This window comes from Myotis myotis, unplaced genomic scaffold (assembly GCF_014108235.1).
Source record: "Myotis myotis isolate mMyoMyo1 unplaced genomic scaffold, mMyoMyo1.p scaffold_m19_p_1, whole genome shotgun sequence".
NCBI classification, from domain to species: domain Eukaryota; kingdom Metazoa; phylum Chordata; class Mammalia; order Chiroptera; family Vespertilionidae; genus Myotis; species Myotis myotis.
Genome location: NW_023416313.1, coordinates 217,488,104 through 217,514,915, shown reverse-complemented (window position 1 = coordinate 217,514,915; position 26,812 = coordinate 217,488,104). Strand labels below are relative to the sequence as shown.

At 57.9% G+C, this 26,812-nt stretch overlaps 2 protein-coding genes across 4 annotated transcripts in view; one reads left to right on the top strand and one right to left on the bottom strand.

Annotated features, from left to right (window-relative positions):
* Positions 1-4,487: 4,487 nt before the first annotated feature.
* On the top strand, positions 4,488-6,482 carry FAM181A (family with sequence similarity 181 member A). Its single transcript, XM_036325581.1, is given in 2 exon segments — positions 4,488-4,686; positions 5,400-6,482. Coding segments are annotated over 2 exon segments (1,164 nt in total). The 3' UTR covers positions 6,365-6,482.
* Positions 6,483-9,066: 2,584 nt separating this feature from the next.
* The window catches only part of ASB2 (ankyrin repeat and SOCS box containing 2), a 35,388-nt gene continuing 17,642 nt past the window's right edge, over positions 9,067-26,812 (bottom strand). For 2 of the 3 annotated variants that reach the window (XM_036315913.1, XM_036315919.1), the window contains 7 exons: positions 25,563-25,729; positions 24,578-24,733; positions 22,138-22,383; positions 18,874-19,045; positions 13,667-14,231; positions 12,733-12,886; positions 9,067-9,680 (listed from right to left, as the gene is read on the bottom strand). In XM_036315913.1, coding sequence (XP_036171806.1) covers positions 9,544-9,680; positions 12,733-12,886; positions 13,667-14,231; positions 18,874-19,045; positions 22,138-22,383; positions 24,578-24,733; positions 25,563-25,729 — 1,597 coding nt within the window. In that variant the 3' untranslated portion in view covers positions 9,067-9,543. The remainder of the gene's footprint in view (positions 9,681-12,732; positions 12,887-13,666; positions 14,232-18,873; positions 19,046-22,137; positions 22,384-24,577; positions 24,734-25,562; positions 25,730-26,812) is intronic. The other variant, XM_036315910.1, reaches the window with a different exon arrangement.

The window sequence follows — 26,812 nt, the reverse complement described above, 5'->3', positions numbered from 1 at the left end:
AAGGGGTGAGCCCTGCCATTGACCAGCGCCAGGGGTGGCAAAACTTTTCAGTAAAAAGGTAAATACTTCAGGCTTTGTGCGCCCTCTGCTGTCTCATAACGCCTCCGTTCTGCCTCAGTGGATAGGACATAGCTGTGTCTCAATAAAACTTTACTGACCCAAACAGATGGCCTGTGGTTTACCAACTGATGGAGGGGAAGAGAATTCCAGGAAGAGGGAACAGCAGATGCAAAGGCCCTGAGGTCGCCGCATGCCTGGTGTTTGAGGAACAGCGAGGAGAGCAGTGGGGCTGGGGCGGGTGGTCCAGGGGAGCAGGTAGGAGAAGAAGCGGATCTTGTGGCCCCTGGAGGACTTCCGCTCTGAGTGAGATGGGAGCCGATGGGGGAGGGGGATCAGGGGCTGTGCTGAGCCAGCTTCTCTTTTAAAAAAGAGCACAGGCTGCTGTGGGCAGACTCAGGAGCCCAGTTAGGAGACAAGCAATCCAGGCGAGGTAAGAGGTGGTGGACTGGTCCCAGGGCGGAGCAGAGGAGAGGGTGTCACGTGGTCAGTATGTAGTTTGCAAGTAGAGCCGAGAGGCTGTGCCTGGGTCAGAATGAAAGCTGTTTCCAGGGTGTGGTGACACTGGCTATTGGAGTCCCCAAGACGGCCGAGAGCCAACCAATAGTATTACTCTACGTTTCATTCATTCATTCATTCATTCATTCAACGGGCCTTTGCCGTGTGCCTGCTGCTTGCACAGACCCATGGAGGACAGCCTTTCTTCCTAACTTTCTCGCCCCACTCCCTGCAGTGACCTCTCCTCTCCATTGCACCGAACTCACCACAGTCTCCGTTCTCCAAAGTGCCTACCACCCCCGGTCTCAGTTTATTGAACTGAACCGATGAACTCTGCCTGGGAAGTGGGAGCACCTGCGTGCCTGGGGGAGTCACTGCCCTCCTCTGGGACACTGTTCCCTTGGTTAAGATCTCGGGGCCGGGTTACAAGGAGGCCAAGCGTCACCCTCCTGGCTCTGCATCCTGTTATTCTGAACGGGCCTCGGGGATATCAGGCAGGTACAGTCAGCCTGTCCCACCCACACCCATGGAAGACAGCACTAGCCGATCCTGAGTCCTGCCTGGCCCTCGGAATCTTTCCACCCGGCACCCGCCAGCCATCACCAATCAAATCCGAGTTGGCAGTTGAGATTAAACGGACTTTTCATCCCTGGCTGGTGCCTGGGTCGGGTGGAGAGACGCCTCAGAGAGGCAGGCACCTGAGGACGCGTCAAGGTGATGGACGTGTGGCGGGCGGCAGGCATGAAACGGGGCCGTGGTGGGAATGTGGGGCCGTGCGGACACCCAACAGGGACACAGAGATGCTATTCCTTCCAGGGAGATGTGCCCAAAAGGGGCTTCACCGCGGCAGCTTTGGGACCCAGAGGGGAAGAGACGGGGAGGCATCGACTAGGAGGCCGCTGTCCCTGCCGATGGGCTGTGACTCCTCTGCGTCGTCACGAGGTCCCAGAGGTCCCCGGCTGCGCTGAGGGCACAGCCGCGCTGGTGTTAAGCCGCCGTCCTGAGGCGAGGTCCCCGGGGCAGGAAGCCCTCGGCCTGGCAGCCAAGGGGTTTATTTCAGCCCTTAGCCTCCGGCCCAAGGAAGCCTGTTTGCTCTGACTGCAGCGGACCGACAGGTGGCCTCGGGCTGGGCTTTGGTGGAGACACTCCCCTTATGTAAGGGGTGAGTTACATAAGCCGCCCGGACAGCTGCGTCCTGTGCTCATGGAGGCGCTGGTCAGGCTGCTGTGTTCCCGAGTCTACTGGTTGGACCTACCCCTGCAGGGGGCGGGCCGGGCGCTTCTGCACCTCTGGGCCAGCGAAGCCCTGGGAGGGAGCGAGGGTCTGTGTGTGGGGGGCGGGAGGGGGAGGAGATAGTTGTCGGTGGGGAGAGCAGCAGGCGATGGTTGTGACGGAGGGCCCGGCTCTGGCTGCCAGCATCCCCCTCCTAGCCCTGCCCTTTACTGAGCAGGGACCTGGGGTAAGGCTCCAGGCTCTGTGCCTCAGTTTCCTTATCCATTCAAGACAGTATCCTGGCACCTGGGCAGAAAAAAATGCCTTAATACGTGTTATGGACATCGACCAAGCGATGAGTGCTGGGTAGGCATTTGATGACTACCCTGAGGTTGCAGGACAGGCTTTTTAAAATGACCGTGCCAGCTGCCTACCTCCGTAAATCACGGTTTTCTCCATATCCTGCCATCGAAACAAGGGGTGGCTGGTGCCAGGCCGCCACCCAGGGTTCTGTCTCACTGGCCGGTGGGCAGGAGGTGGCTGCCGAGTCACCAAGACCAAGCCCATCTCCCCGCCAGCAAGTGGCCTCGGACAGAGGAGCAAGCCGCACAGGCCCACCCCGCACCCTCGAGTCCCTGACACACAGCAGGTGCGGAGCGGAGTTGCCCGGAAGCGGGGTGTCCCTGTCGCTGAGTGGGGTGGATACACTTGGGGTGGGGTGGGCACAGCTGGAAAGTGGACGATCTGCAGGCGGTCACGGCCGAGTTGGGAAGGGATCCTCAAGTGCAAGTCCGCACAGCTTACGTGCCGTTACGGAGCTTTCTAGAAGCCCTGCTCTGGTGCAGGGGATGCAGTTGGGAAGCAGGGCCTCCTGCTTTCCAGGCACCCACAGTCCCAGAGAAACACAGACGACGGGCCATCAAGTACCACCTCAGCAACAGCAAGGGCTGCTCTGGGCCAAGGCCATTCTAGTCACCGGAGAGGCAGAGCCCTCCTGGAGCTCACACACGGGGGCTGGGTGTGTCAGGAGGCAGCCGGAGCTGTGATGGGAGATGTGCCAGCCTAACCCCATGACCTCAGCATTGTCCCCAGCAGCATGTGCTCAGTGGTTTGGGGCGGAAAGGATGCTTCCAGTCTGCACTGGTCAGAGTGGGCTGGGTTCTGCTGCAGAAACAAGTGATCCCCAACACTCAGGGGCTTAAAGCCACAATGGTTTGGCGCTCATCCACGCACAGGCTTCTGTGAACAGGGGCCACGCTCTCCAGGCCTTGTGGTGGCCAATGACCCAGGATGCTCCAGTTCAAGGTCACCTCCATCTCAGTCCACGCTTCCCCCACCCCCACAGCAGGGAAACGGGGCACAGAGAATACAACCACGACTCCCCAGGATGGGCTCTCTCTGCCGAGCCCTTCATTTTGCCTGCAGGGACCCTCGGGCCAGAGCGGGAGGTGGCTTGGAGCCCTGTCACTGCAGGCAGGCGTCCCCTGCAGTAGCAGCTGTCTATTGGCCAGCAGGAGGGGGTGGAACCGTCACTCCCGGGTGAAGCCTGGCCCTCCCTGTCAGTGCTCCCAGTCTGGGAGGGGCGCTTCAGAGAGGAGTCCCTGGCATTTCAGGTGGTGGTGCCAAGGTGTGGGTTGGTGCATAGAGCACCACCATTTGGCCAGCCAGGGCACAGAAGGAGAAGGTGGTAGAAAAAAGAGAAGGGAAGGAAGAGGGAGGAGTGAAGGAGGGGACAGGCAGGAGGTATAGGGGGTCCACCAGTCTGGCTGGCTGGCACGGAGGCCTAGCCCATCCACATTTCCCAGGCAGCCTCCCTCTGCCACTGGCCTCACCTTCCCTCTGGCCAGTTGGTGGGCAGGGCCCACGGCCGGCTCTGGGCTCCCTTGCTCGCTCAGAGCGGCCCTGCTTGTGGCCCCGCCGCCGTTGGCACGGTGACAGTAGCCAAGTGTGCAGACTTGTGCCATTGTCCCCAGGCCAGGGGGAGCCATGGAGACTGGCTAATATGACACAGGAAAATGTTTGCTGATGGCAATTCTATGGGCTTTGTCCACCTCTTTCTCCATCATGACGACTCGATTTAAGTCCCTAACTGTTTGACTACAAATGCAAGGGGACCGTGCAACGCCAACCTTTTGTCCGGCCGCACTGAATGGGCAATTCAGGCTTTGTGCAGCTCAATTGAGGAAGCAAACATAAAGACAAGATTCCTGAGAGCTGCGGCTGCCTTCCCATGGATATCCCGGCCCCTCGTTAGAGAGTCCTTCCCTGCTACCTATGCCCACGCCAGTGTGCCGCCGGCCCTCACAGGCCTGCCTCGGGGAGCGGGGTGGGGAAAGAGAGAGGAGAGGAGGGAGCCACTCAACACTCAAGGACAGCAGGGAAGGCCGCCTGCCCAGCTTACCCGTCCGATGGTCTGCACTGGAGCATGGCAGCCGCGGGCCGGGCGGGCCGGGAGCCTGTGGGGAGGAGGGCCAGCCCGTCTCTGGGCCCAGCCCCGCCTCAGTCCCGGACTTTTTAAACACACCCCTCACCCCCTCGAGAAACCAGGGAACCGAGGTCAAGGGGAGGAGGGCGTGGAGGCCGAGGGGGAGAGAGGGACTGAGGGTAGAAATTTACCGGGAAATGATTGCATTTGGGAGCTGTCTTTTTTGTGATGGTCCCCATGGTGACAATTTGTGACGGCAAAGAATGTGGGAACGGGGCGCTGCCGCCTGATTGGGATGCTTTGTATCTGGAGAGGCGCTCCTGATTGGCCTAGGGGGCCCCCCAGCTCTGGGGACTTGTCCTCCATTCAGCCCACTCGAGGGCGGCACAACCGCTTCCAGCCGGACAACCGGAGCTCGCCGGCCGCGCGGGCCTGACCCAGGTCTGCGGCGGGAACCAGCCGGACCACGTTGGCCGGCCGGGCCCGCACCCTCGGTCAGTGTGGAGGCCCAGTCGGCCGGCCCGGCTGGGTGGGGGCGTGGGGCCGGCTGGGGCCCGGGGGAGGGGCGAGGGGCTGTGGGAGGTGGCCCAGGAGGCATGAAATTGCTGCAGATGCTTCTGCAGGGGTGTTCCCGCTGCCACAGCCTGAGCTCAGCCCGCCAGGCAGGCCTGCGCTGGAGTGCCAGACAGGGTCCTGCCCGTCCCGCAGGAGAGCTGGGGGTGGAGCGTGGGGACCGAGGAGGGGGGCTGCTGCTCGCAGGGCTGGGGCGGGGGTGGGAGGAGGAGGGCACCACCAGGGAGACCGGGGTTTGGCTTGGGAGCGGAGCAGTCACCCCTGCTCAGAAAAGAAAAACCTGGCTGGCAAGTGTGCACGTTGGCAGCGTGGTGTGTGGGAGACAGTGGGCTGGGAACGAGGGGACCTGTGCTCCAGCCCCAGCAACGCCACTTGTGGCTGGGCCACCTTGGGCACGTCACCTGACCTCCTTGAGCCTCAGCTGCAGGGAGAGGGCGACCGACCCAAGCAGACTAAGGTGTCTGAGCCTGGCCCATCCCCGATGCTCAGGACACGCTGGAATGGGTGTCCCACTGCCCGGGACTCTGTCAGGGGCGGAGGGGGGCCGGGGCCACTGTTTGCAGCCACGTGGCCTTTGAGGGGGAGGGCTGAGTTGGCTGCTTGGAGAGACTCCAACGGCCGGTGTGTCCCCCAGGTCAGCTCGGTGCCCTTCCCTGGAGCTGCCCGCCACGAGCAGACCACCCTCTTCATGGAAAGCCCGGTGCAGTGGCCCCCCTGGTGATGGCATCCGACAGTGACGTGAAGATGCTGCTGAACTTTGTGAATCTGGCTTCCAGTGACATCAAGGCGGCTCTGGACAAGTCGGCGCCCTGCCGCCGCTCTGTGGACCACCGCAAGTACCTGCAGAAGCAGCTCAAACGCTTCTCCCAGAAGTACTCCCGGCTGCCTCGGGGCCTCCCAGGCCGAGGGGCCGAGGCTACCCTGAGAAGGGGGCCTGAGGACCGCCCCGGGAGGCTGCCCCTCAATCCCGGCCCTGACGCCAGCCCTAGCAGTGGTGGGGCCTGCAAGGAGAAGGCTCTGGGGAACCCCTACAGGGAGGAGTGTCTCTCTAGGGAGCAGACCCTACAGGGGCAGAATCCAGGAGCTGCCAGGCCTGGCCAGGTGCCCATGAGGAAAAGACAGCTGCCCGCTTCCTTCTGGGAAGAGCCGCGGCCCACCCACAGCTACCCCGTGGCGCTGGAGGGGGTCCTGGGCCCGAGAGAGGGACCTCCCTACGAGTGTAAGAAACACTGCAGGGGCTTGGAGCTCTTCGGGCCCGACATGGCCCTGATCCCCATGTCCCCCAGGGCACTGGCTGAAAAGGAGCCACCCAAGTTGCCTGGGGTCTCCCTGGTGGGCCGTGTCAATGCCTGGAGCTGCTGCCCCTTCCAGTACCATGGACAGCCCATGTACCCGGGCCCTCCAGGGGCCTTGCCGCAGGGCCCCGTCCCCAGCCTGGGCCTGTGGAGGAAAAGCCCGGCCTCCCCCGGGGAGCTGGCCCATCTGGCCAAGGATGTGGATGGCCCGGGGCAGAAGGTATACAGGCCCGTGGTCCTGAAGCCCATCCCCACGAAGCCGGCCATGCCCCCGCCCATCTTCAACGTCTTTGGCTACCTCTAGCGGGGCTGCGGGCCTCGCTCCCGCCTCAGGCCTGCGGGCGTGTGGGGCCCCAGGAGCTCCCCTGGGAGCAGGGGGCCGGGCAGCGGTGTGGTGTGGCCTCTTGAGAGCCTTCCCTTTATATGTGTGCGGGGCGGGGCGGGCGGGATCAGGGCCGGCCTTCTCAGGCCTTCGCCTTGGGAGCTGCGGGGCCGGGCTCAGCAGGTCCCGCTCCAGGCCAGAGCCCGAGGGATCATCCCCCCGTCCCTGTGCAGACCTCGGGGCTTCGCCCTGGTCGGCCAATCACCCCCGAAGCCTGAGTTACACATCTGTTATTCTGCCACCCACTCTGTAAGCCAACCTCAGTTCTGTTATTTTTGTTCTTTGTAAATAATAAGAAGGTTTAAAGAATAAAGGCGTTTCTTTTGCAGTTTCCACACCTTGGGTCTCATGAAATTGAATGGTCCCCAGGCCTAAGAAGTGCTGGCTGCACCCAGGAGGAGGGCTGCTCATGGAGGTGACAGCTGGGGGAGGCCAGCCGTGGGCGTGGGCACTGGAGGCCAACCGCTCAATTTGAAGGAGGGGGCGGGGGGACAAGCCACCAGGGAGGATGGTGCCAGGGGGCGGAGCTGTGTCCTGCGTGGGACGTGGGGCTGGACCTCCTCTCAGGCCTCCTGGCCCCACCTGCAGAAGCGGGTGGGAGGGTAATGGTCCCTCTGTGGTGCCTTCCACTTTATTAGGACTCAGCATCCTAACGTGAGGCTCCCGGATTAGCGATGGCTACGGGACTCTCCCACCTGCCCATTTGTACCCCAGGGCTCCCCTAAGGCCCATCCACATGGACGGGCAGCCCATGCTGGGGATCGGTTTGTGTCCACTGGTCTTGGAGGACTTCAGAGCCACAGAGGCCGTGCGGCACAGGCAGCATGGACAGCGAGCCCTCAGCCAGGACCCTCCCCCCAGCTGCTCTGGTCTTAAGGGGCAGGGAGGGGACCAGTCACAAGCGTGTGGATCCATTCCGATGAGGCTCAGCCCCTGCACACAGTAAAGCAGAATGTAAAAAGCACTAATCGGGGCTCTGCCACCTACTAGCTGTGTGACCTTGGAAAAGTTACTCAACCTCTCTGTGCCAAAATCTCCTCATTGGAAAAATGTAATTGAAAATAGGCCTGCTGCGGGTTGATGTGGGGATGATGCCAGTACTGCTACCCAAGTGGTGAAACGCTGCACAACCGAAGGCCACCTCTCCTGGTTATCGGGCAGTGTCTGTAGGTCCTGCCATGCTGGTATTTCAGTGATGCTGTGGACTGGGCCATCCAACCTCCCTGGGCCCTCAGAAACAATGGAGCTCTGGGATCTCTCTCTCTCTCTCTCTCTCTCTCTCTCTCTCTCTCTCTCTCTCTCATCAATAAGACTTTTTTAAAGAAAGAAAGTACCCCGGCCAGTGTGGCTCAGAGGTTAAGCTTCAACCTATGAACCAGGAGGTCACGGTTTGATTCCCCTTCGGGGCACATGCCCGGCTTTTGGGTTCAATCCCCTGTGTGGGGCATGCAGGAGGCAGCCCATCAGTGATTCTCTCTCATCATTGATGTTTCTCTCTCTTTCCCTCTCTCCTCTTCTCTGAAACAAATAAAATATATTTTTAAAAAGAAAGAAAATCCAAGAATGCAAATGTGGCACCAGGACATCCCAAGCCCAGGGTCCCACATCCTATAAGCAAATGGTGCCAATGGGCAGTGGCTGAGCCCTCCTTCCCTACGCCTCCCACCTCCCTCTCAACCTCCCCTTCTCCAGGGGTGCCTCACTAGACCGCCCCGGGGTGCCTGGGGCCCTGCCTGCTCGGACCCTCTGAGAAGTGCCAGAGATGAAGAGTTTCCTGACAGCCAGCCCCACACCAACTGCACCTGAACACCTTTCTGCTCCAGCCCTTCACTGGCTGCCCCCCACCCCGCCCACCGGGGTGGATCATCCCCAGTCTGGGAGGACCGGGTTTCCAAGGACTTTTCCAGGACCACTGGAGCAAGGCAGCGTGGGACCCTGGCCAAGCACTCGGGGCTGGAACCCCAGGGACGCGCTGTGCGTGCCGGGCCCGCTGCGCCGCGAGGGAGTGGGCACAGTTCTGCTGACTCCCCTCTGGCCGTGGCTTTAACGTGTTGCCCGGAAGGCTTTTCCTCTCCAGGCAGCCCCAGGACTGACTGGTTCTCTGAAAAGCCCGTATGTAGGAGCTGGCAAGGCCACGGGGGCCACCGCGATGAGGAACCCGAGGCCCCAGAGGAGCAAGCTAGAGGCAGAGCGGGGCGTGCAGCCAGGGCTCCCCACACCTGCCCTGCCATTCACTTTCCCAGGCCTGAAACCAGGTGTGACCTGGCCTAAGGCTCTTCCAGACCCCGGGGCAGCCGGCACAGGCTCTCCTGCCCTGGGTCCCCGCCATGCTTTCGTCACGCCGGGGAAGAGAACTCAGGGAGCCCCGCAGCGTGCGTAAAACGGGGCGCACTGGTCTCAGCACCGGGGACTCAGCTTTCTCACCTCCACCATTGAAGGTGGCCGGCAGCTCCTGCCTGCCTCACCCCACAGAGCCACATGGGGACTGGGGCAGCCCAAACCCAGGAGACCCATGTGCCCGGTCCCCAGCCCCCACCCCGCCCCCACTCCCACCACGAGCAGGGCTGAGGGCCCCAGGCCCTGGCGTGTCTGGTGAGAGGGACCACGCTGGGCAAGGAGGCATCTGTGCAACATTTATTGTACCAGGAAGCCCTCTGGGCCCGAGGGTCTCCCCAGCCCCCCAACAGGCCATACCTGTGGAGGGGTTCACAGAGCAGAGGGGCAGGGGCGGGGCCAGCTCCGCAGTGAAGTTGTCCAGGAAGGCACTCAGCCCTGAGCGCTCCAGCACCCCCGCCCCACGTTCTCCCCCGCCAGCCGCCCCGACCCGGAACGGAAGTTCCTGCCCTTCCTGATGGCAGAGAAGCTCTGGGATCTACTCGTCGATTTGCAAAGAAACAAGATTTTCCTCCTCCTCGACATATTCCGTTCTCTGCTCTGGGCACAGCTCTGGCCCAGAGACCCGGTGAGGTCACAGCGGCTGCCCCAGCGCAGGGGGAGCAGCCCACAGCCTCGCCATCACCAGGTCCCCTGGATTTGGGGACCCCACTGTCCTGAGATTCAGTGAAACAGTCTGAGGAGCACTCCTTCTCCACGTGCCCTGGTTACTGGGTGTTCTCGTACTTCAGGTACCGAATCAGCCTGCCTGGGAGCGGCAACGTGTCCAGGAGTTTCAGACGGTATTTGCCAATGGCCTTCCGAACCTGCAGCCTGCAGAGGTGAGTCAGAGGTCTCGGCGGTTCTGGGGAAAGGACAGAGAGATGCTGACCTGTCCTCTGCAGCCTGCGAAGGGTTTGCTTCTTCCTCTGCATACACAGCCTGGACCCTCAGCACAGCCCTTAGCAAGAGGCTGAGGAACCTGAGCTGCTAAATGCCTCTGTGCAGGCCAGGCAGCTTGGCTCCGGGTGGTGCAGAGACCAGGGCAGGGGCTGGGCAGGGGCTGGGCAGGGGCTGGGCAGGGACTGGACAGCTCCCAGCAGGCTCCAGGTTCCAGAATCGCACCTGGTGCCTCGCCCCGGAGGCCCCCGAGGATGGCTCCTCAGTGAATGAAGGACAGTGAGTGGTCTCTGCTGGTGGAGGGGACGGGCTGTGAGGTAAAAACAGGGACCAATACGACTAGTAATGGGGTCATTTATTTCAGCCCCAGGCACAAGGTCTGGCACAGGGAAGGTGTTGGTTGAATCAAAGGCCATTCATTTACTCATTCAGCAAACGCATGCTGACCCCTTCGCTGTGCCTGGCTCTGTGGTCAGGCCTGAGACAGCGAGGTGCCGGCCAGGGACCTTTGCCGAAGGCTTTCACGCCATACGCTGCCATCTGAGGGGGGCCTTGACGATTGGGCAGGAATTTGCCAGGCGAGGAAGGGAGGCAGGGGCATTGCAAGCAGAGGAAACATCAGTGCCAGGCCAAGGAGGCCCTGGCCGCCCAGGGAAGACGGGACACAGAGGGAGCGTGGGGGAGGACCGAGGCCAGGCAGCTGCGGGGCTGCCTCACTAGGTGAGAAGGTGCCGTCGCTGCACTTCGGACACTTCCACTGCCTTTCGCTCTCCCTTGGGACAGAGCCTGCCCGCTGGGAAGCTTGGCCCCTTTCTCAGCCGGGCGAAGACGGAACTTGGGGTGGGGGGGCCAAAAGGCCACTGGTGAGGCCGAGGACACGGGACCGCCAGGACTGGGCTGGCGGCCTGGGTAACTTAGGAGACTCTGGGTGTATCAGGCCACCTCTCCGAGCCTCTGTCCGCCCTTCCTCGTAAATAACGACATCAGCATCGCAGCCTTGAACGAAAAAGCACAGGGGGAGTGTTCTGCAGGTGGAGGGTCGGCTTTAAGGCAACCGAGCAGGTATCGGTTGGGAACTATTTGTTCTACCTGTTACTAGGTGTTTGGTTCTGCTCATTTTCCCTGGGACGCTGTCTAGTTGTAAGGGATTAGCTTTCTCTAGGGAGGAGAGGGGGAGGGGACAGTGAGGGGCAAGGCCAACATCGAAGCAGGGACTGCTCCACCCTCAGGCGGCCGCGGAGGGTCATGGTGACAGTCACCAATGACTCGTGAACCCAGTGAAAGCTTATTGAGCATCGAGGGCTGTGCCCATCAATGCCATCCTCCCCCTGCTGCCGGCCCAGGAACTTTATCAAGGGTCTCAATTCAAGTGCTTCCCAGGCATTTGTCCAAATGCAAACTCTTGCAGTAGGTTTAGGTGCAAAGGGGTGTGGGGATCAAGGAGGAGCCTGGCAAGTCAGAGTCGGGCACTGGGATGGTAGGCACCTGGACAGGCAACGTGCCAGGGGAAGGCAGCAGCGGTGGGATAGTACCACTGGCTTGCTGTCAGTCTGTGCCACAGGACTGACGCTTGGGCAGAGCTGGGGCAGCCCCTCGGAGCCAGAGAAAGGCTGGGGCAGCCCCTCAGAGCCAGAGAAAGGCTGGGACTGTGCCCCTCAGAGCCAGAGAAAGGCTGGGGCAGCCAGGACTCCTCTGGGCAGGCACCCAATTCTCACTGGTGTCAGCACCCAGTCCCACTGATTCTGCCGTCTCACCTGCCCCGTGAGCTCTCTAATGCTTAGGAGGGATTCTCAAACTGGCTTAGCCAGGCTGCCCCGTCTACACTGCACACAGCAGCTGGACCCTGGCCAAACCCCACCTCACTGCACCAGGCACATCGCGCCCCCTGCAGGCACCTCAGGCTGGCGCAGTTGAAGGGGGCGGGACACACCCAAGCTCCTCTGCTCAGATGCGGATGCTGAGGCCCACGGCCACCTAGCAAGCTCGGGGCTCAGGGGGTCTGCCTCCTACACCAGTGCTGCTCCAGGTGGGTTTGTAGATCGGCAGCGCTGGCACCGCCTGGCGGCATGCTGAAATGCAGGCTCTCAGGCCCTGCCCAGACCTGCTGAGCCAGCTCCTGCTTTTTTAATAAGATGTCCGTGTGCTTCATATGCACTCTGCACTCTAGGCCAGTGATGGCGAACCTCTTGAGCTCGGCGTGTCAGCATTTTGAAAAACTCTAACTTAACTCTGGTGCCGTGTCACATATAGAAATGTTTTGATATTTGCAACCATAGTAAAACAAAGATTTATATTTTTGATATTTATTTTATATATTTAAATGCCATTTAACAAAGAAAAATCAACCAAAAAAATGAGTTCGCGTGTCACCTCTGACACGCCTGTCAGAGGTTCGCCGTCACTGCTCTAGGCCATCGTTCTCTCCTGGACCTCACCGTGCTGCCTCTCAGCGGCTCACAAACATGGGCAACTTGCTCTGAACATCCGATATCCCTTAGGGAGCTGGAACTGTTTAAAACAGCGTTTCTCAACCTGTGGGTCGCGACCCCTTTGGCGGTCGAACGACCCTTTCACAGGGGTCGCCTAAGACCATCCTGCATATCAAATATTTACATTACAATTCATAACAGCAGCAACATTACAGTTATGAAGTAGCAACGAAAATAATTTTATGGTTGGGTCACAGCATGAGGAACTGTATTTAAAGGGCCAGAAGGTTGAGAACCACTGGTTTAAAACGTCCCGGAAAGACAGTGGAAGGACTCGAGTGGGTCAAACCTGGATTTGAATCCCAGCTCTGCCACTGACTAGCGGTGAGACCCTGGCCCAGGTAACATAGTCTCCGAGGGTCAGTCTCCTCAATTACAGAACAAAGAATCACGAAGACACTGTATGTGACTCACAGCACAGAACGTGGCACGGAGTAGGTGGTCACCAAATGTTAGTAACAGTCACATGTCCCCAGCCCGGGGCCCGAGTCGGGCAGCGAGACGTGCCAGCAGCAGTGACAGCCCTACCTGCCTTCTCCTTGATGACAGCCCAGTCCTCGTAGCTGTCAATGTGCTCCTTCAGCCGCGAGCACAGCTGCACGTTGCCCACGTAGTCCAGAAGGACGTCGATGATGGGCCCTGCCCAGCGGCTCACCTCGGGGGCAGACAGGATCTCGCAGAACTGAAAGGGAGCACACACCGCTGGGACGCCCAGGACAAGGGCACCGCCTCCGCCAGCTCATCCTGCAGGCGGCAGCCTCAGGCTGACATGTCCCAGGACGGACACTGGGTACACCAGCTAGGATCCAGTTCCCTCGTCTCGTCAACACAGGCCTCTGCTGCCAGAAATGGGCGGTGGGCAGCTTAGGCCAGTGGCACCACCTCTCTAAGCCTCAACTTCCTCATCTAGAAAATGGGTATATAACACCCACTTCAGGGGCTTATGAGAATGAAAGTAGTATGAACATCAACTTCTCTGCACGCAGTAGGTGGCTCATCAATGATGGCCGTTAGCCACTGTAATGATCTCCGAGAGCCGGGTGTTCTAACTTCCTTTTCATTAAGTTCTGACTTCTTGGGTTACCACCATGGACAGGTCGACCTCTGCTCTGACCTTGCATCTCGCCTGACCTTAGACCCACCTGCTTTCGCCTCCATCCGGGTCCTGCTCATTCAACCCCCCTTTCCAGCCACAGGCTTGCTGGGGGTGATGACCTCTGGTTTTTGCAGAGTTCCCCACCAGCCCCCTGCCCCACTGTTCCTTCCTGAAATTCCCCAAGACAGCGGACCAGAAAGGGTTTAATTGTTCGTGTGAACAACTAAGTTCTGCTGCTTCTGAAACCTTCTAACCACCCGGTTCTACTGCCACCAAAGCGCACTAACCACTAACCCACACGCCCTCCCAAAGCATTCACTGCGAGCCCATGGCCGCGTCCCGTCCCCAGGCGTCCCCACCCCCTACCTGGACCACGCAGGGCGCCTTGCCGCAGGCGGGCACGTCGTTGAACCTGCTGGAAGGGGGCGGGGCGGGCGGGTGCGGGCCGTTGCCGTAGGTGCAGGAGAAGCAGGGCTCGCCGTCGCAGCCGAGGTCCATGAGGAACTTGAGCAGCGACAGGTACTTCATGGAGAACATGATGGTGGCGGGGAAGGAGGTGGGGTGCGTGGCGATGTAGGCGTCGATGTTGGCGCCGTGGTCCAGCAGCAGCTGCATGATGCGCAGGGAGCCGTGGCGGATGGCCACGAGCAGGGGGCTGATGACGTCGCAGTTGGGGTCGGCGCCCGCCTGCAGCAGCAGCTCGGCGGCGTACGCGTTGTTGTTGACCACGGCGAAGTAGAGCGCGGAGCTGCGCCGGTCCTCGTAGAGGCGCGAGCGCTCGGGCGCCAGCGGCGCGTTCACGTCGAAGCGCGCGCCCAGCAGCGCCTCGAGCACGTGGTCGTGGTTGCGCTCGGCCGCCAGGTGCAGCGGGCTGATGCCGCTCCTGCGCACGCGCGTGCGGCTGGTCACCGGCAGCAGCATCTGCACGATCCTGCAAGGCGGAGCGCGCACGCGCGGGTCACGGTCCAGCAGGGGGCGCTGAGGGACCAGGCTCGGCCACTCACAACTACTCTATGTAGGGAGGCGCGGGCCTACCAGCAGGGGGCGCTGAGGAGCCGGCCAGCCCTCACAGTTACCCCTTTTGGAAGGGTGGGCCTGCTGCTATCCCCACTTCACAGAGAGGGAAACTGAGTCTCAGAGAGCTTCAACCGCCTTCCCAAAGTCACATAGCCAGTAAGCGGTGGAGCTGGGTGGCCATGAGGTGGACAGGGTGCCCCCTGTCCTGTAAGTCTCAGTGCCTCTAATGCTGAAGTCTGACTCCAGCCTCTCCCAGGCTCTCTGCTCTGCCTGTGGCCTGGGGTGGGTTGGTCAGCCCCTGCTGAGGCTGGAGATCCCTGGGCAGCTCTGTCCCGCTGGATCAGCACATCACTGCCACCAACGTGTACTAACTACTAGTACTATCAGCACTGCCTTCAGCACTTGCCCTGCATTAATCTGTTACACCCTCCCAATAGCCCTATGAGGTGGGTACTAGTATTATCTTCCTTTACAGATGAGGAAACAGAAGCCCAGAGAGGGTATGTGACTTGCCCAAGGATGCACAGCCAGTAAGTGACGGCACCGGGATTTGAATGCAGGTAGTCCCATTCCCCCTAGAGCAGCTGTTCTCAACCTGTGTGTCGTGACCCCTTTGGGGATCGAAAGACCCTTTCACAGGGGTCGCCTAAGACCGTCGGAAAACACATATATAATGACATATTGTTTTTGTGATTAATCACTATGCTTTCATTATGTTCAATTTGTAACAATGAAATTGGGGGTCACCACAACATGAGGAACTGTATTAAAGGGTCGCGGCATTAGGAAGGTTGAGAACCACTGCCCTAGAGAGAGGGCCACACTCTGAACCACACCCTTATTTTTTGTGTAGCAGGTATGTCATGGGGCTTCACATGTTTCATGATGCATTACTTGCCTGTCCCGTTTCACCTTCCCTGCAGCCCTGTGGGGTAGCCAGAGCAGGTCTGTGGCTCCCTTTTGACTGATGTGGCTCAGAGAAATGAAGGGACTAATCAAGGGTCGTAAAGCAGTTCTGGGGGCTTGGCCCCAGCGCTCTTGACCCCTTGTCTCTGCTGTCTTCCCCTGGACCCTTGCCACCTGCAGGAACAAGCTTCTGTCATGATTCCAGACCCCAATCCGTCTAATCCTTGATGACAGGTGACCTCACGTCCCTATGTGGGCTCCAAGGAAGTGGCCATGGCAGGGCAAGGCGGTGCCAGCAGGCCCGTTCCCACGCCTCTCTGCCTCCTGGCACGTTGATTTCCCTGCTTCCTGGCACTCTGATGCCAGCAACCTCTGCTAGGGTCTCAGTGGAAAATGTTATTATTGTTAGTAACGCTTTATTTACCTAAAATCTGTGCCTAAAACCTCAAAAGGAAATTCACACACCAGGGGGACTAATTGCCTCCTAATTTCTGTTTGTGCGGGCACAGGAGGCCTGACCTTGCTCTGTAGAGGGGCTGGTCCAAGGCAGGGCTGGGGCCTCACCCTGGACTGAGGCCATTGGCAACAAATGCTCGCTAACAGCCGTAACCTGCCCAAGCTCGGGAAAGAACAGCGAGAGGGACTGCCCGGGGCCACCTGCCAGAGGGGGCTGGTATCTCCGGCAGGTCACAGCTGGTCTCGAGTGATCCCTTCCTGAACGGAGGGAAAGGGCCGAAATGTGGGAACATGACTGGACGCTGCCTAGATTCCCAAAGCATCATCTTAACGACGTAGCAATACCATCTTATTGTCTGCCTCTGTAGGACTTTGCCAATCTGAACACGAGTGTGTGATGCTGGACAGGTCTGGAGATCAGTGTGTCCAGCCGTCCCATTTTCCAGAGGGTGAAACTGAGGCACGGATGTGGGATGGGAATAAGAGTGAGGTTGGACAGGAGGTGGATAGCAAAGCCAGGCCAGAATGTATGTATGTCCAAGGCCAGACCTTTCCATGATGCCCCAGTCCCCCTAACACAGGGGAGTGGCCATGGTGGCATCCCCACTGCATATCCATCCATATCATCACCTCTCTCCCCAAGCCCCTTCTGTGGGCTGAAGGACAACCTGGGGCCTTCCCCCTTCTCCCATGGGCAGGTCCTGGGACCATAGAGTGCTTGCTGCTCAAAATGCACCTCATGAAGAGGAACAAAGGTGACCATTGCCCGATAGAACCCTCAGTGTCTGAGGCCCAGTTCCCTGCCCCTCTGGAACTGATCCTGTGAGCTGATCTCATTCTCTCTCCGACCAATCAGCAAGGTCGACTGCTCTGCCCAGGTTACAAAACACAATTTAGTAATGCTTTCACTGAGATTGCTGTTGAGCATAAAATGAGATCTTAGAAGTTAAGCTGAGCTGCGCCTAGTAGGCACTCAGTAAATGGTAGCTGTTGGCATCTTGGCCACCAGGGCGAGGGGAGCACACTGCCCTGCTGCTCAAGACCTGGAGGCGTTCTGGGTCACCAGGCCACGGTGCTGTGACCTTTGTCAGTGTTCAGGGTAACTTTGACTGTGAACTAGACTTTCACAAAGGAACCAGCCGCCCACAGACGGCTCCGCGGCCAATACCGCTGAGCTGCACCGTGTGAGCCCTGCCGTGTGTGTGTGTGTGTGTGTGTGTGTGTGTGTGTGTGTGTGTGGTGGGGGGGGGGGGATTACCTCTTCTTGAGCCCATGTGATGCTCATGCTGGAGCCAGCAAAGGTCCACCAGTGGAGCATCTGCCTGAGGGTGTTCCCAGGGCACAGAGGGCCCCCGCCCAGGAGTGGCAGCATTTCCGGGGACTGCTGGGAGCTGCAGCAGGAAGCAGGTCCTCCGTGAAGGAGGACGAGCAGGCAGGTACACAGTGGAGCTGGCTGAGCATGCACACTGCCAGTTCTCCTCACAGTGCGACTCAGGATCACTCAGGGAACCGCTGGAAATGCAGAGTCCCGGGCCCTGCTGTCCAGGGCCTGATCCAGCAGGACGGAGGGACCTGGGAGTCTGCTGCAGGTGACCCAGGCCCCGCACCTAAGACACACGGACGCCCACCCTCACCATTTCCCGCAGGAGACACAGGCAGCCAACCAGCTTCCTGCAGGGGGCGGGGTGGGGAATGAGGCCTGTGCGCACGCTCTCCCCTCTCATTTCCTGTGAGGCCTTGAGTTCTGAGCCTCAGTTGCCCTTGTAGTTCATGGGGATACCAACTGGCTTGTGAGTGTGCTGTATTAGCTACACTTTAATTTAACTTACTAAATGTTCTCCATTCTGCCTTTTCTTAGAAAGAGTGTTAAATGGCTTGCAAAGATAGTATAAATTAAAAGTAAAACAGAAAGCATATTTAAGAACAAGGAGGTCAATCGCTTCTCGGCCTTTTGGCTAAGATCAAGTGTAAGAACAAGGAGGGCAAAGTGAGTCCAAAATGCATGTCTCTGCTAAATGTCAGCTGCAAAAAGGACACTAAGATCCTGGTTTGCTGCCACTGCGACGTTCAACCGGTGTGCCACAAGAATGTTTAAAACATGCAATACCTGACTATTTGGTCAGGGGCACGGACCTCTTTCCCCTGAGATTGTCAAATAGAAAAATGACAACAATCAAGACAACAATAGCCATCCGGTGTAAATGTATCAAAATCATACCTATTTTTAAATGTCAGATCAGCAAAAGACACAACCTATTTTTTGGTGTGCTGCAGAACTTTAATAATTAGTTATGTGTGTCGTGAGATGGAAAAGGCTGAAAATCGCTGCTCTGCTGGGCTACCCAGTTACATTGTCTGGAGGAGCCCGTGGTTTGTAGCATGCACCAATGGCTGTGGTGTAAATACTCTCACCATGGCCAGTTTTAGGCTCTCAACGTGAACAGTCGGCTCGTGCAAGCCGGTACTGACCAGCTCTAGCACAGCTCTGCTTCCAGTGTGCCCTAGGACCACTGTGGAATGCTCTTTCGTTATGCCATGAATTCGTGTGTGTGTGTGTGTACAGACCTGTGCACCTCTCCTCCCACCGGTCCCTCCCCGAGAAGTAAGCTTCTCTCATCTTGCTCAAAGTACCCACACATAGTAAGTGATCAATAAGGTTTAGCTATTATCGCTGGTACTATTGGTATTATTGTAGGCATCTTGCATACTGGCTTATTGCCTTAAAGGTTGGTTTTGCATCCTCACCAGAAATAACCTCAAGTTCAGATGCATATCTGGTGCCTTGAGTGGAATTCCTATAGATGTGACATTGGGGATGGGTGAATTCCTACCATCTATAGGCTGTGTGACTTTGGGCAAATCACTCAACCTCTCTGTGTCTCAGCTTCCTCATTTGGAAAACAGAGATAACAGTATCTACCTCGGTAGATTTGTTAAAAGGATCATTGAAAGTGGAATTATCAAAAGGATTAAATTAGTTCATAATGGGAAGTGGTGGTCAGAGCTAGTGTTTGCTTTATTACTGTCATTGCTGTTGCTGTGGGCATTCGCCCTAGCTGGCCAGCTGCTGAGCGCTTTTCCTCTCATCCTCCAAAGGTGCCCTCCTCTCTGACCGAGCCTTCCTCATCCTGTGGGCGGGACATTTGGAGCCCCCCGCCCCGTGTGGGTTGGGGGGGGGGCGGGCCGGGGCTGACCTGTAGTTGCCCTTCTTGGAGGCGACGTGAAGCGGGAGCATGCCGTCCTTGTTGGCCTTGTTGGCGTCGGCGCCCTGCGACAGCAGAAACTCCACCACCAGCTGGTGCTCGTTCTTGCAGGCCTCGTAGAGGGCCGACGCGCTGTCGCTGGCCTGCGTGTTGATGTCCGCGCCTGGCGAAGAAGAGGCAGACCGGTGAGTGATCGGGGGTCGCTGTCCCTGATGGGATGTCCCTGTTGGGCTGTGCTAACCTCCGTGGCACGTTGGGTCCTTAGAAAGGAGGGGTCCACCTGGAGGACCCCCAGCTCCCTTCCGTAACCCCGAGACGCTGGGGCCTGCCTGCCTGAGCAGAGGCCTCTCGCAGGTGAAAAGCTGTCACACAGTGCTGGCATTTGGGGAGCGCCTACTGTGTGCCGGGCACCGCGCTTTCCATGGTTGTGTCTTGGAATCCACAACACAACCCCATGTGACCACCACTACTCTCATCTCTGTGGAGAAGCACAGAGAACCTATGCAACTTGCCCCAGACCCGCCAGCTCGTAAGTGAAGAGCCAGAACTTGAACCCGAATAGTCTGATGGCGGAGGCATGGGAGATGGCCTGATGGCAGAGGCCAGGCTCGTCCCCCTCTCTCCGTGTAAAAGGAGCCTGGCCCCGCCTTGAGGAAGGCCCTCCCTTGCGGGTCTTGGAGAGTACAGAGCCCCCTAGTGAAGAAGAACCCCAACAACAAATCCCGATCTCTGCCTTCCGTTTCCAAGAATGAACGAGCAATTACTTCCTGTCTCCCTTGAAAATGGCACTGCTCTATGCTGACAGGAGGAGGAGGCAGGTCTGGTGGCAGTCTCCCCCAGCCCAGGCTCCTCCACCCCCTCCATCTCCTGGCGGTGAGGGGGAGAGCTGACTGCTTGGGTTTCTCGGACTGTCCGCGGCCCCTCTTATTCTGGCAGGAAATGGAACTGAGAGGCAGTAGACTGTCAGGAAGGGCTGAAATCAAAAGTGTCAGGTAATCACAGCTCCTCCCTCAGGCCCCATGCTTAGCTCAGGTTTTCGGGTGAGCATTCATTTTTGATGACTGATTTCTGGTCTAGTGGACCGAGCACAGGCTCTGGGGACAGACAAGGACCGGCTGAAGCTTCTTTCTCCTGGCTTACAACCTCCCTGGCCCTGGGCAGCCTGCAGGAGCCTCGTTTCCTCAGCTGCTGGTGGAATAATGGTACCCACTGATTGGGATACTGCGAGAATAAGCAAATATCTGCTATAGACAGTGTCCCCCCCAAAATGCATATGTTGAAACCTCACCCCCAAAGTGATGGTGTTCGAGGTGGGGCCTCTGGGAGGTGATTCCAATCTGGAGCCCCCAGGAGTGGGATTTGTACCCTAATAAAAGGGACCCCAGCCCGGCTGGCGTGGCTCAGTGGTTGAGCGTCGACCTAGGAACTAGGAGGTCACAGTTCAATTTCTGGTTGGGGCACATGCCCGGGTTGTGGGCTCGATCCTCAGTGTGCAGGAGGCAGCCGATCAATGATTCTCTCTCATCATTGATGTTTCTGTCTCTCTTCCCTTCCTCTCTGAAATCAATTTAAAAAATATATATTTTTAAATGGACCCCAGAGAATCTCTCACTTTTCCAATGTGTGAGGACACAGCGAGGAGACGGCTGTCTGTGACCAGGAAGTGGGCCCTCGCCAGGCACCAAATTTGCCAGGGCCCTTGGCCTTGGACTTCCAGTCTCTGGAACCATGAGCAACAGCCCCTGTTGCCTGTGAGCCAGCCAGTCTGTGGTCTGTCACAGCCGCCCGGTGCCCGGCACAGAGGAGGGGCCCGCAAATGGCAGTTCTCCAGGGTGGAGGGGGCTGGGCACAGGGCAGGCCCGGCCCTCCGCCCCTGAGGGGGAGTGGGCGAGCAGCTCTAGCACCACCTCTCAGTCAGGCTCCCTGGAAGCCCGGACCCCGCTGGCCAAGCCGGCTGCTCGCACAGGAAAAATATTTGGATTAAAGATGGACTCAGCCCACAGCGGGAGCAGGCCTTGACTCGGAGGCTGCGGGAGAGCTCCGCAGATGTGCAGAGTCCACCGGTTCCCGCCCGCTGGGGCCCTGCCCTTGGCCTGGCCTCCTTGCCTGGCTCCCAGGCCCCTGCCTGCGCCCCTTTGTTCTCAAGCCGGTCCGTCAGGATCCATCCCTGGCTGTAGGAAGTGCCGTGGGTCTGTTGCCCTAACTGCTCAGGCACATGGTAAGCGGATGCTTATCTGAGCAAAGTCCCACAAGGGCCATTCTTGAGGCCCAGTGGGGTGGCCGGGTGCAAAGAACATGCAGGTTGGGATCAGATGGATGCGGTCAGAATCCAGGCTCTGGCCGTGTCCAATCATTTAACCTCTGAGCCTCAGTCTCTTTATCTATAAAATGGGATGAGGACACGACTATGGAGAAAATCACATTGGCCTAATCTGTGTTCATGCTTAGTACAGTGTCTGACACATAGTAGGTCTTCAACAAAGTATTCCAACTCTGCCCCAGGGTCTGGCTTACCTCTGGCCTCTCTGTTGCTAAAGGGAGGGTCACTTCCCAGCAAAAGAGAAAAAATAATCAAAAGTGTTCTTGGGGGAAATCAAAATATAAGACTCTTTAACCACAAGGACATCTGCCATAGGCAATATTGTTTTCCTTTCTCCATTAAGTGAAAAAATTTTTTTACAGACTAAGAGTACAAAGACCTGAGTTCAAATCCCAGGTCTGCACTAACTTGCTGGGTGCCTTTGAACAAACCACTTTCCCATGCTGGTCCTTGGTTTCATCGACTACAACATGAGGAAGTGATCTAAATGCTGTCTGAGGCTCCTTCTGGCCCCAACGTGTGACATGGTAGAAGGAGAAGTGGTTGTGGTATCAGGAGACTAAGAGTCTGGCTGGTTCTCCCACCAATTTGCTATGTGACTATAGAGAACTCACTTCCCCTTTCCGGGCCTCGGATTCCTCATTTATAAAACAAGGATGTTGGGCTAGATTAGAGATCGCCAATATGGGGCTGGTGTTCCACTCCACGCCCCCTCACCCACCCCCTACCGAGTTTGTGCCTAATTTCAGGCATCACTGGTGGATCTCAACAGGTTTCCCACTGAGCCTAGACACAACCTCAGAACCCTCTCAACACAGCACTCCAAGAAGATAATCAGAGTTTGCCCACACGATGACACCTAAACTTGCCTGCCCTTGGAGTGGATCTCTGAGGACCTTCCTAGCTGTGCCCTTGGGGGACTCCTTAGCACTCACCGTGCTTGGCCAGGAATCTCAGTGCCTCCAGCTGCCCGCTCTGGGCGGCCACGAACAGGGGGGTGATGCCGTAGGCATTCTTGGACTCCACCTTGGCGCCGCTGCTCACCAGGATCTCCATGACCTCCAGGTCATTGCGAGAAACAGACTCATGCAGAGCTGTCCAGCCGCGGTTGCAGCGGTGGTTGGTGTCCGCGTTGTACTGCACCAGGATCCTCACCGCCTCCACGTTCTTGCGCTCACAGGCTGTGCCCAGGGAGAAGCGAGACGGTCAGCAGGGCCTCTGGCAGGACCTGGCCAGCCAAGACGTCATTCGCCTGTTTGTCCATTCATTCATTCATTCATTCATTCACTCCTCCGCCATTCATTCAACAAATATCCACTAGGCCAGCACTAAGTTTCAGTGTCTGCATAGGACAGACAGCGAACAGTAATAGTAATACTGATTAGCATCGATGTTTGTTGACGTGCATATAGCACTGGTTATGTGCCAGGCACTCTGTTCTGAGCACTTTACATGATTAGCTCATTTAATGTTCTCAACCATCCCTGAGATCGGCAGCGTTACTATCCCTTTGCACGGAGGAGGAAAATGAGGCACAGAGAGGGTAAGTGACTTGTCCGAGGTCACACAGACAGTAAGGGGCAGAACTGGGATTCAAACGCAGGTTGTTGGGTCCAGAAAACCTCTGTCCCCAGGAGTGTCCCGGGATGCCTGATGTCATGTCCCTTCCCAGTGTTCCCCGCGTCAGCCTTCCACCTTGCCAAGGCCCGAGGAGGAGCACAGGCCACACTCCTGCCACAGCCCCTCCACAGGAGCTGCTCACTTAATCTGGGGTAGAAGTTATCTCCTGAATGCAGTTCATCAAGTCTGGCTTAACCTGCCCCAACCTCCCTTTTAAGCCTCCTCTCTCTCTAGACCTGAGTGCACTCTTTGCTCTGCCGGAGTTGTCACCAGGGTGCGGGGGCACTTGTCCAATGAACTAGTAGCCCCTGGAGGCTTCTCCGGCTCAGCCAGGGGCTGAGAGAAGGAACGGGGCTGCCTGGTAGTGTTCCAGACAGGACCTCAGGCGAAGCCCCATTCCCCGAAGCCTTGGTTTCCTCGCCTGTAAAGCAGAGGTAACAAAACCTCCCTGAGAAGATGCTGTGGGAGCACAGAGCGAGGTGGTGCATGGAAGGTTCTAGCAGGGTGCTTAGCACGTAGTTGGAGCTCACACAGGTCCATGAGCTTCGGCTATAACCCCACATCCTGGAAGCTCTCACCCCACATCTTGGGACCTCCCACCCCACATCCTGGGACCTCCCACCCCGCATCCTGGGACCTCCCACCCCGCATCCTGGGACCTCCCACCCCACATCCTGGGACCTTCCACCCCCGCCCCGATCCTGGGACCTCCCACCCAGCATTCTGGGAGCGCTCTCTGGGACAGCTGAGGGTCCAGGTGATGGCTGTGGTGGCTGAGTGGAGCTGGGTTCTGGGGGAGACACTTCAACTGCAGGTCTGCAGTGTCTGCTGCCTACAGAATGTTCCAGGTGCTGGATACCAGACACATGGGAGATTGGGGAATGCTGTAGTTTTTGGGTGTAGAAGCCCTCTCACTTTTGCAAGACCCAAGGCTGATGTAGGCACAGACTCACTAGATGCTTTATAGGGTAGGAGTTCAGAGCATGGAGCTGTCATACCCCTTCCTGAGTTTAAATCCCAGGCCTGCCCCTGGCTGTGATCCCGGATCTCATTGCAGGTCTCTGTGCCTTAGGCTCTCATCTGTGAAATGGATACCTCATATGTAGATGGATATGAGGTAAATAAAAGGACAGTGCCTGGCATACAGAGAGCTCTCAATACATGCCAGCTGTTAGGATTATTTGGCTTTTGACTCTGGGCACTTGCTAGGGTTGCCAATGTCCTTGGATGATGTATTGATTCAGCCACCAGTGTTTGGTTTGCTTAAGCATCCCAGAGGTACAAATTCTCTCCCACACCTCTTTGTCTTTGCCTGTGCTTTTCCCATGCTGGTCCAGCTGGCAGATCCCTCCTGTTCAGGCTCAGCCCAGGTACACCCTCCTGTGGGTGCCCTTCCCCATGTCAGGGCCCCTGCCCTGTGCTCCCAGGTGCCTTGAGCCATGCTCTTCACCGCCCTGTGCTGACCGTTATGTGAGGCGATGCCCCTTGGCCTGGGAGAAGACTCAGGCATGGATGGTCCTTTCCATTCTGAGCCCTCAGTGCTCCTCGGCCTGCCTACCCCAGGGGAGGACTTGGGAAATGTTGACCGAATACAAGCATGAATGAGAGAATCAGTGGCCTAAGCCATGCATCCGAGTGAGGCTGCCCCTTCAAGTAAACCCCATGGGGCTGGGGCATGCGCCTCAGGAGCAATGCTCCCAATCGCCCACCTAGTTTCTGAACTTTTCCTCCGGGAAGCCCACCAGGGCGCCTCACCTTTGTAGAGAGGTGTCTCTCGGGACTTGTTGGAGATGTCGGGTTCGGCCCCCGCCTGCAGCAGGGATTGGAGGCAGTCCAGGTGTCCCCTGCACGTTGCCAGGTAAAGGGCTGTTTCCTCCTGCAGGGTGCGCTGGTCGATTGTTGCTGGGTATGCTGGGGAGGACAGACTGCATTCATCAAAGAGGGAAATACCTGCCTCTCCCCTCCGCCCCCGGCCTCACCCCAACACAGGGGTGGTCAGAGTTTCCTCCCAACTCCAAGAACAGGCTTATGTGGCATCTGCCTCAATTGACCACCCAGCCTGCTTTCGTCATCTTGGCCCTGGATTCAGTAGTTTTCACAGGGCTGTTTCAGCGTCCTGGTCATATGCATCCAGCTCAGATGCCACCTCCTCTGGGAAGCCTTCCCTGGTTGAACCTCCTCCTTCGGCGAATGACCCTGACCTTCCCTTACAGTCCCAGCGGCCACTGCTGGAAGCTCGGTCTCATGCAGCTGTTTCTGCCCTGGAGTACAGTAGGCTGTCTGGGGCCTGTGCTGCCGCAGGTGTTCCCACCCACATTTGGCTTGGGGGGAAGCCGAGGCTCAGAGAGGAGACACGATTCGCCCAGGGTCCCACAGCTGTGGGGGATGGCCTTGGAGGGCACAGGCACAGCTGCGGTATTTTCCACACCAAATCAGCCTCTGGAACATTCTAGAACAAGCTGGCAGTAGCTCTCCCCAAAGCCAACCCCCACTCCTTCCTTTTCTAGGAATTAGGCTTTCCTGTCCTGGGAGGTCCGGAGAGGTTGGGTGGGTGAGAGGAGGTCGTTGCGTTTGGGGACAAGTCATTTTCCCTCCCCCAACTTGGAGACTGTAACTCAGGAGCGAACCTTGCCGTGCCCTTCACCCAGGCTGTGGGGCAAAGCGCACGAAGCTGTCGGAGGAGGAGCCCTCGCCCCGAGTCCCACTCCCGGACCGGCTGCACCCAGAGCGGCGGCCTCACCTCGGTGCAGGGCCTTCAGGCAGCTCAGCTGGCCGTAGTAGGCCGCCTCGTGCAGCGGCAGCCAGCCCTCCTTGTTGGCCTCGGCGAGGTTCCTCCCCGCCTGCATCATGGCCTTCAAGGCCTCTTCATCGTCTTCCTTGATGGCCTTTAGCACTGGGTCCACGGGCCTGTGAGAACCAGGGGTGGGGCCTCCTCAGAGCACAGCGGGGCACAGGCTGGGCCAGGCGGCCTCTCTCCCAGGGGGAAAGCAGGGCCTGCTGGTGGCCAGGAGCGGTGCAAGCTGTGGGGTCACTTGCCCCGCTTGTCCCTGCTGGTCTGGACAGGCGCTCCACCCTCTTGTAGCCAGCGTCCTCGGCAACAAGGAGAATGATCCTTCCTAACCCACAGGGGTGCCCTGGGAGCTCGGCCGACCTCGGCCCTGACCTTGGCCCCTCCAGACCTCAGCTCCATCGCCGCTCCCTCAGCCTGCCTGGCCAGGTCAGCCTCTCCCTGCCTCCAGTCATAAACCTCATATAACCACTGGCCTTCACATGTTTTTGAATGATTGTTTGACCATTGTGTGTCTCCCCCACCGGACTATGAGCTCCAGGAAGATAACTGTGTCTTTCTTTATTTCTCATGATTTAATTCCCAGGGACAAATCAGTGGCTGGCCCATAATAGGTGCTAAATAAATATGGAAAGAAAGAAAGAAAGAAAGAAAGAAAGAAAGAAAGAAAGAAAGAAAGAAAGAAAGAAAGAGAGGGAGGGAGGGAGGGAGGGAGGGAGGGAGGGAGGGAGGGAGGGAGGGAGGAAGGAAGGAAGGAAGGAAGGAAGGAAGAAAGAAAGAAAGAAAGAAAGAAAGAAAGAAAGAAAGAAAGAAAGAAAGAGATGGAGGGAGGAAGGAAGGAAGGAAGGAAGGAAGAAAGGAAGAAAGGAAGAGGAAGAAGGAAAGAAGGAAGGAAGGAAGAAAAAAGGGAGGGAGGGAGAAAAGAAGGAAATAAAGGAAGAATTCAGAACCTGGGAACCCCAACAATTATTTCACACCTTCATCCCTTCTGTTTCCAAAAAGATAGCCTCTTTTTATTTTTTAATCAGAGTTTTGCTTGTTTCTTTGGGAATTTTGTTTACATCTTGTTCAAAACATTTGTGCCAATGGCCTCCCTGGGGCATCTGGAGGACATAAAGGCCTACAAAGGTGGGTGTGGGTCCGGCTCAAGCCTCGCCAGGTTCACTCCCCCTGTGAGCATCCTGGGCGTTTTCACAGCTTTC